Consider the following 9,233-nt stretch of genomic DNA (forward strand, 5'->3'; position numbering starts at 1 on the left):
ACAAGTACTTATAGACCCTTGTGGGGACGTATATAGTTTGGCTTTACTTAGTCAAGATTTCATAAGACAATGTATTGACTATGAGTGCAGGCCAAACGTCGTATTTTCTGTGAAATATTTTAATGTGTCGACATCTTGACTAAGCCAAACATTGTCTTACAAAATCTTGACTAATGAAGTAAAGCAAATTGGTAATGTGAAAGCAGGAATTTTGTATGCACTCATGACTCACTTTCCCTACTAGTAACATTATTACTAAATAAATTTACGACATTTAAAAAAAAAAGAATTGCTGTAACTAGATATATAAAGATTATACATTTTAACTAGAGATTATAAATTAGTGTTGTATTATCTTAAATGTTACTTTTCTATCTTATCAATAATTATCATAAATGACGCTCTATGAGTTGTCTATTTTACCTAATTAACCACGCGCAACTCTAATATTTACACATATCAGTAATCAACAATTAATCATATTATATTTTCTTTTATTAGGTTCTTTTTGTATAATAGAGATAAAGTGAGAGCGCGACAGGGATAGATGTGTGAGCGGTTGAAAGACCGCATAAAACAATATTGTCCAAACAGATCTTAATAAATAAGAGATAATTAATTCCATTATTTTTGGGTATAATGCGCCAATGACATCCTATGGTACATTACGCAAAAATCATTAAGCTAGATAAAGGAAATTAATCGCACTAAACATACCTTAATCGATGAGCCAGCTAATTAAGTTAAAATGTAAAACGACAACTTGGTAGGTTTGAAACAAATAACGTACATAGACCCACGTGTCAGCAAGCCTCATTGTTAGACCATTTATCATAAAGAGAATATTGTACAGATCAAGAACATCTAGAAAAATGGATACAAATGTCTAAAATGGAGTACTTTGAATGTTGAAATTGAGATAAAGGAATTACTGATTAAAAACACAGAACAATCACTCCTTTTCTCCTATAAATACCATCTAAGTTTTCATTATCATACACCTCAAAACATTCTCAAGCAACTTATATAAGTTTTTCCACATTCATATTTTTTTCTTTTTTTTTTGGTTAATTAAATATCTCTAAGGCAAAAATATTATGGGTGTCACTACCTATAACCATGAGGTCACAACATCAGTTGCCCCTACTAGGTTATTCAAAGCTATTGTTCTTGATTCTGAAAACCTTGTCCCAAAATTGATGCCACAAGTTGTTAAGAACATTGAGATTGTTGAGGGTAATGGTGGTGCTGGAAGCATCAAGAAGATGAATTTTGTTGAAGGTAATTTTTATGATCTCTACCATATATGATCTTATATTTGTCTAATTGTTCTATGGGTTCAACCTTAAAATTATGGGTTCAGATATGCTATCTGTTGCAATTTTAGTGGATTTTTTATGTATAAATTTATGCTCTACATCGAAAGTAGCAGGTTCAGCTGAACTTGATGTTCGAGTACTATATATATCTGCCACTGTTTAGCTTCTATACACTGACAGCATAACGATGATTGAAGGCACAATCTGAATGCGAACTTTTAAATTATCCAATATAGAGGAAATACTTAAGGGCAACCTGGTGCAAGAAGCATTTCGCATGTATGCATGGTTCAGGAAAGGGTCGTATATCAAGGGGTATGATATAGGAAGCTTACCCTAATACAAACATCATTGACTGATTTTATAGCTTGAACCCGTGACCTACAGGTCGTACGAAGATAACTTTATCATTGCTCCAAGGCTCCCTTCCCGAGGAGATAGTTAATTAAATAAACAAAATGGCAGAGATGAGCGCTAAAGAGATTTCTATTTCAGAAAAGTGCATCATCCAAGTATAGGGATAGGGGATATTTGATTTTTTAAAATTACAAGGGATCAATAATTGCCTTATTTCTGTTTGTAAATGGCAGGTTCTCCTATCAAGTACTTGAAGCACAAGATCCATGTTATTGACGACAAGAACTTGGTGACCAAATATTCACTGATCGAAGGAGATGTTTTAGGTGACAAACTGGAGTTCGTTACTTATGAGATCAAATTCGAAGCATCTGGAAATGGAGGGTGTATTTGCAAGACATCAACTGAGTACCACACAAAGGGTGATTATGTATTTAAAGAAGAAGAACACAATGAAGGCAAAAATCAAGCCATGGAACTTTTCAAGACTGTTGAAGATTACCTCCTCGCAAATCCTTCGGTTTATGTTTGAACGATAAAATAGAATCAGGTCCGCACGATGAGAGATGAAGACGTGTCGAGATATAATAATAAATTAAAATGTGCACTTTAAAGTTTAAGCTTTAGATGATCAGTCACTCTTAAGTGATTATGGAGTTGGATCAAACTCTTCTAAGAGTTCCTAAGGGCTTGAATTTTCATTGTTAAAATGTTTTGTTGAGTGTGTGTTCCTTCCAATATTACTGTTTGCTCAAAAGTTATCATGTGCTTTATGAGTGCAAAACAATACAAATAAGTTACGGGAAAATCATAGCAAATCGTAATAATCCATTGGACCAAGCGAAGAACATGAAAATAAGTACTCAAGGTTAGGGGGAGAAACATTGGAAGCCTTTATTGATAATATTGGTTTGGTCTGCCTCTCCATGAAGAGGTTCAGAGCCTTATTATGGTGTTTTTACTTCCCATAAGATGGGTGTGTTTTTCTCCTTTCTCTCTCTCTATAGTGGTGAAGAAGCAGCCCCCCTTTCTAGGACTTCCACTCTTAGTATTTATAGCTGTGAGCTTCGTGGTCTGGTGATAAGTGGCCGTGGCCATGTTGGGATCTCGCCTTTATGGTGGCGGATAGGCCATGGCCTTGTCGATCAAACCAGATGCGGGTTGAACATCGTCAATTCTGAGTGGTCGTGCCATTAATTAATCATGAATTAACTTAAAACGGGATTAGCCTCGTTAATTATCGTGGGGTCGAATTCTGACCCATACAGTTACTCCCTCCGCTTATTGAGGTCGGGCCTTGGCCGAGCTCGATGAGCGGATTCCATTGGCTGTATTTCGGGAAACACGAATGGAGATGTCGACTATTGCTTCGGTCGAAGCCGAATTCTTATTGGCGGTGGCCCTTAGCCTTGTAGAGTATTAGTATCCTGTTATGGGGCTATCAAGTCATAGTTCGATCAAGGTTGAATTCTCCTTCTGGGCGAAGGCACCCTTTTAACTTACTTCGAGTGAGGTCGAGCTGCATTGTGCTCTGATCCCTACGTTTGTTTTGGAAGCATACCCGTCGGTCATGGCGGACGGGTCGTACGTTGTGCGGCCGAGGAGTATGAGGGCATGCTTGATACGTGCTCGGCGACGGCCTTAGCCGTTTATACGTTGGAGATGGCCGTAGCCTTTCATATATTGAAGATAGCCGTAGGGAATGAGTATGCACCGGGTACGTATTTGGTCACGTCCAGAATTTTGAAGGCGTACGGCACATTCTTTCAATGTTTGCAGGCCGTAGCGATTATTCTGACGGCGGCACGTTGGCGGATGGCTGAGAAGTCGCTTTGCGGAGCTGGTCATAATGACGCTTGCTTCGACAGAACCGAACCGTTTTACGGTTGGTCGTGCAGTTAATGATGGCTATTGGGTTTCGCGAAAGCCATTTATGTTGCCTATAAAGGTGGGTTGAGGCATTCATTCCTCATATCTTCATTGTTCATCTGAGAGAGATTCTGAGGAAACTTTTTCATTCCGCAAATTCATCTTCTCCTTTCTTTCCTTTGGTTGTGATAACCTTTGTCTTTAGTAGATCAACAATGACAGGCAGTTCTTCCCACGATGCTCTTCCGATAGACATTCCGGTAGTTGAAGGGCCACCTCCGGCAATGGGAGGTGCAGAACAGATAGAGACCGGAGAAGTTCCGTCGGTTGACGAGGTAGTTCCTCGGCCCGGAGGTCCGGCGATTGATTTCACTGTCGACGGTGGAGTGGAACCGGTGGACGAAGCCCCGTTAATGGGGGAGATTGGGGTGGCCCGATTACGGGAACAGGGGGTCATTCCCACCCATGCAGACATCATTCTTGCTAGAAGCGAGGAGAGGTTTCACACCGACCGCAGGGGATACTGCGTTTTTTACGCCTATCCTTTCAGGTTGGGGTTCAAGATTCCGCTCCCAATGCTGGTGGTGGATTTCTGCTGTTATTACGGGGTGTGCCCGGGTCAGCTCACTCCTTCCCTCTACAAATTGTTGGCAATGTTCATCAAGTACGCGGAGTTGGCCCGTAGGGAGGTCACGCTACAGCATGTGCTGAGTCTCTACGCTCCCCAGAGAGTCCGTGGCACCATGATTCAGGTGTGCCCTCGTGGGTCGAGGGGCCTGGTCACGAGATTGGATGACGAGGTCGACCCTCGCCCTTTCGAGCACTTCTTTTACATCCGGACCAAGCATCTGGTGGCGGATGCTACTGGGTTCCCAGAGGCTTGGAATCATGCACGTAAGTTCTTTAGTGGTTGAATTCCCTTTTCTTCCCCTCTTTATGATTTGTGATCATGAGCGTTAACTCGTGTCGTTTTTTGTAGCGACAGGTCGCCGCCGGCCCCATTTTCTTGGATACGTGAGTGGGTCGANAGGGAGATTACGCTGCAGCATGTGCTTAGCCTCTACGCTCCCCAGAGGGTTCGGGGTACCATGATTCGAGCGTGCCCTCGCGGGACGAGGGGCCTGACTGCGAAGCTGGATGATGAGGTTGAACCTCGCCCTTTCGAGCACTTCTTCTATATCAGGACTGAACATTTAGTGGCGTGCTCTACTGGATTCCCAGAGGCTTGGAATCATGCACGTAAGTTCCTTAGCCATTGAATCCTCTTTTTTTTTTACCCTTCCTTATGTCTTGTGCTCGTAAGCGTTAACTCGTGTCAATTTTGTAGCCGAAAAATCGCAGCCGGCTTCGTTAGCTGGGATTCACGGATGGGTTGAGGCCGTGCTCCCCCATACGGTGGGGATACGCACATGGGCGTCTTTCTGGGAGAGGCATGGCTGTAGTCCTGTGGCAGCTAAGAAAAATTGACTTCTTCTTCTGTTCCGCTTTGTTTCGACACTATTCCTCAATTTTGTTTTTCTGTGATCAAGGAGGGCACGCCGCGTCAGGGCCCCTCAGTTGGCCTTCCATCGACCAGGTGCAGTCGCTCGGCTTACTGCGACACCTGTGTCGCGCTCAATACCGAGGGCGGCATCAGTTGAATCTTCAGCGGTTCCTTCTCCAATATGGGCCGCGCTTCGGGATGAGGGGCCGTCGGGGGTTGTGCGCCCTAGGGCAGAATCGTCATTAGACGGGGAGGAGGAGAGGCCCTTGATAAGGCGCAGGGTTGTGTTCACGCCGGCTCCTCCTGTGGTAAGCAATCTGGACTCCCCTCCGACGGATGCGGAGAGGGGTGCGGATGTGGCGCCCGCTCTTGAGGGCGAACAGTCAATGGGGGTTGCCCTGGCTGGCTTAGGCCGTGAGGGTGTCGTAGCTTCGGCGACTCAGTCGGTGGTTCCAGTCGCTGAGACGGGAGGTAGTTCCTCAGCGGTTGGTAATGTTGGTAAGTTAAGCGCCCCTATGACGGCTGCGACGGGAGGTTCCACCTTGCCGGCGGCTGAAGGGGGAAGAGATGCTGTAGGGGGTGAGGACGAGTCTGAATCCGACTTGGACCCCGACGACGTCCGTATGTTCCAGGAAGGCTCCACCAATTCAGCGGTGCGCGCAGGGGGGCGATCCCGCTTCATCGAGGTTCCCACGGAATTGAACTTATTACTCCAAGGGGAAAGCTTGGTGCCGCAGTTCGAGCTGCTATGCTCGGAGGCCGAGAATGCGTCGTTGAGGGGCATTACGGATGTCGGACTGATAAATGAAGTAGCCGTGATGGGCTTGAGGGTATGTACTAGTAAGTCGGTTCGCTTCTTCTTTGCCTTAAGTTTGTTCTTTATACTAATCGTTGTCTTTGCTTTGCAGTCTTATCTGTTGGAGGTGGAGAGCATCCGTCGAGCCAAGGTCCGCTCGGGGATATTATTGCGGGCGTTGGAGAACTATCGCCGCTACCGAGATCAGTGCCGAGAGTTACGTGTGCGCTTGAGGAATGATCCCCGTAGCCGGGCCTTGGTCGAAGAGCTGGCGAGGCGGGAGCTTCAGATGCAGCAAACACTTGGCAGAATGAGTGCTCTCGAGGAGCAGCTCCGCCGGAAGGATGAGGAGCTCGAGGCGGTAAAGAGGGTCGCAGCTGAGTGTGAGCGCCAGGGCCAGGCTAAGGCGGCGGAGGCCGCTGCGGCATGGAGCGGGAAAGTGACCGCGTTGGAGGGTGAAGTCGCGTGATTGAAGCTTCAAGTGAGGGATGCCTCGTCGAGGGCTGGGGCATTGAAGGAAGCTATCCGCGTGCACGAATCCCAACGGGCATTGGAAAGGGATGCTGCGACCTTTAGAGAAGCGAGTCTCGAGGAGCGGATTGGTGTCTTTGAGCAGGACGCCCAGGTCATGGCGGACCGGATCACAGCCTTAGAAGAAGAGAATCAGCGGCTACGGGATCAAGCCGCTTCTTCCAGCCAGGCTCGAGAACTTCGGGTCTTTGCCGAGGCCCAACGTGATGTATATAAGAGTTTGTGGGAGGCTGGCGTCGTGACCGAAGCTGCTTTCGAGGCGGCGCGTTAGAAGGCTCGTGAGGCACGTGCCGACTGTGGTTTTGACGCGGCGACGCCAGAGGCTGACGCTGGTGCAGACGGTGGCGCAGACGGCACCGAGTAAAAAGATGTTTATGCATTTTTTCTTGTCTTGTTCGCCGTTCGCCGTTTGGCGTTTAGGTGTTTCTTGTTTTTTTTTTATTTCTTGTATTGATCGGCCTTGGCCGGGTCTAAGCGGGGATGACCCGCAATTGACTTTGTAAATATGTAAATTTTCTTTTCCATTGCCTGCCTTGTGCTTGTTTTGTGTCACTGTTTTTCTTTCGTTCTTTTTAGTTTTTGTTGCGCTTTTTGTTGCCCGTTCGCGTTGGCGGCCCTAGTCGAATTTAGATCGACGACTTTATTCGTGATAGAATCGACGGCCTTAGCCATAAAGGCAACTTCGACCGTCGTCGGGTCGTTTACCCACCGCAGTCGAATCTAGGTCGACCGTTGGCGGCGATGACCTTAGCCATAATATAGTTGATGGCCTTAGCCATGTAGGTGACTTCGACTGTCGTCGGGTCGTTTACTCACCGTAGTCGAATCTAGGTCGACCGTTGGCGGCGATGGCCTTAGCTATAATATAGTTGATGGCCTTGCTTTTTCAACTCGGTGCGGGCGAGTCTTAGCTGTTATTTGGCGATAGCGGCGCTTAGCCTTAGTCCGAGTTCGGACGCGGTCGAACTACCGGTCGTGATGGTAAAAAACGCGGCCTCGTAGTTTGACCGGGGCCGAACTTTACGTGGCCCGAATCTTAATTCGAGTTGGGAGAACTTACTTGAATGGCGAGGGTGCCTATCCTGCGCTTCGATTTGTTGGAGGTCGGGCTTTGTTTTCACAGATGAAGGCGTTTGGCCTGAGTCTCGGTTCAACTGTGGTTGAACTTACTAAAGTTGAGGACGAAGGCGTCCATCCTTGCAGTTCGAGCGAGGTCGAGCTCGTTGGATTTAATGGCGAAGGCACATAGCTTGAGTCCCGGTTCAACCGTAGTTGAACTTTTTGGTGAAGGCACATAGCCTGAGTCCCGGTTCAACCGTAGTTGAACTTGTTGGTGAAGGCGCATAGCCTGTCTTGGTTCAACCGTAGTTGAACTTTTCGGCGAAGGCGCATAGCCTGTCTTGGTTCAACCGTAGTTGAACTTTTCGGCGAAGGCGCATAGCCTGTCTTGGTTCAACCGTAGTTGAACTTTTTGGTGAAGGCACGTAGCCCGAGTCCCGGTTCAACCGTAGTTGAACTTTTTTTTTGGTGAAGGCGCATAGCCTGTCTTGGTTCAACCGTAGTTGAACTTGTTGGTGAAGGCGCATAGCCTGTCTTGGTTCAACCGTAGTTGAACTTTTTGGTGAAGGCACGTAGCCTGAGTCCCGGTTCAACCGTAGTTGAACTTTTCGGCGAAGGCGCATAGCCTGAGTCCCGGTTCAACCGTAGTTGAACTTGTTGGTGAAGGCGCATAGCCTGTCTTGGTTCAACCGTAGTTGAACTTTTTGGTGAAGGCACGTAGCCTGAGTCCCGGTTCAACCGTAGTTGAACTTGTTGGTGAAGGCGCATGGCCTGTCTTGGTTCAACCATAGTTGAACTTTTCGGCGAAGGCGCATAGCCTGAGTCCTGGTTCAACCGTAGTTGAACTTGTTGGTGAAGGCGCATAGCCTGTCTTGGTTCAACCGTAGTTGAACTTTTCGGCGAAGGCGCATAGCCTGTCTTGGTTCAACCGTAGTTGAACTTTCGGTGAAGGCGCATAATCTGTCTTGGTTCAACCGTAGTTGAACTTTGTCGATCTTTGATGACGAAGGCTCATGGCCTGAGTCCCATATTGTGGGTATTGAGTGCTGAAGCTCGGTTTGGATTCGAGACCTTGAGCGGCTCATCCGTTGTCTTCCCAACCAGGGTTTATAGGCTGTCTTGAGGCGACTCTTGGCTCGAGATATCTCCGTGCCGGTTTCTGGCCGGAGCTCGTATCAGGGATGTGGGAGATGCCTTACAGAGACCTTCCCTTAGGAGGGGGGGGGGGCTGCTTCTTCTTGTTTGCACCATCTGATAGATGAGAGATAGAGGAACTGGATCTCGATTCGAGATCTTCGAGTTCCATTGGCCTGATATGCCGCTTTGGCTTGTTTAAGCTGGGTTGTTCTTCCTTTTCCGGCGTTTCTTTCCTTTTGGTCCATGGAAGAACTACGCGATTTTGCTATGAAATCCCCACAGACGGCGCCAAATTGTTTGCTCAAAAGTTATCACATATCTTATGAGTGCAAAACAATACAAATAAGTTACGGGAAAATCATAGCAAATCGTAATAATCCATTGGACCAAGCGAAGAACATGAAAATAAGTACTCAGAATTAGGGGGAGAAACATTAAAAGCCTTTATTGATAATATTTGTTTGGTCTGCCTCCCCATGAAGGGGTTCAGAGCCTTACAATGGTGTTTTCTCTTCCCATAAGATGGGTATCTTTTTCCCTTCTCTCTCCTGTCTATAGTAGTGAAGAAGCAGCCCCCCTTCTAGGGCTTCCACTCTTAGTATTTATAGATGTGAGCTTCGTGAGCTGGCAATAAATGGCCGTGGCCACGCTGAGGTTCCGTCCCCATGGGGGAATGAATGGG

The 9,233-nt window shown here is 46.8% G+C and overlaps 1 protein-coding gene across 1 annotated transcript; it reads left to right on the forward strand.

The window, feature by feature from the left end:
• Nucleotides 1–872: 872 nt before the first annotated feature.
• On the forward strand, nt 873–2,437 carry LOC109244065 (pathogenesis-related protein STH-2-like). The gene is made up of 2 exons (XM_019411095.1): nt 873–1,281; nt 1,910–2,437. The coding sequence occupies exons 1-2, from the start codon at nt 1,098–1,100 to the stop codon at nt 2,206–2,208; spliced, it is 483 nt and encodes a 160-aa protein (XP_019266640.1). The 5' UTR covers nt 873–1,097; the 3' UTR covers nt 2,209–2,437.
• Nucleotides 2,438–9,233: the final 6,796 nt, after the last annotated feature.

The sequence above is a fragment of the Nicotiana attenuata genome, unplaced genomic scaffold (assembly GCF_001879085.1).
Source record: "Nicotiana attenuata strain UT unplaced genomic scaffold, NIATTr2, whole genome shotgun sequence".
Taxonomy (NCBI): Eukaryota; Viridiplantae; Streptophyta; class Magnoliopsida; order Solanales; family Solanaceae; genus Nicotiana; species Nicotiana attenuata.

Coding starts and splice junctions, on each gene's coding strand:
- LOC109244065 (XM_019411095.1), top strand. CDS start 1,098: ATGGGTGTCACTACCTATAACCATGAGGTCACAACATCAGTTGCCCCT. Junction 1,282..1,909: donor GAAGATGAATTTTGTTGAAG/GTAATTTTTATG, acceptor TGTAAATGGCAG/GTTCTCCTATCAAGTACTTG.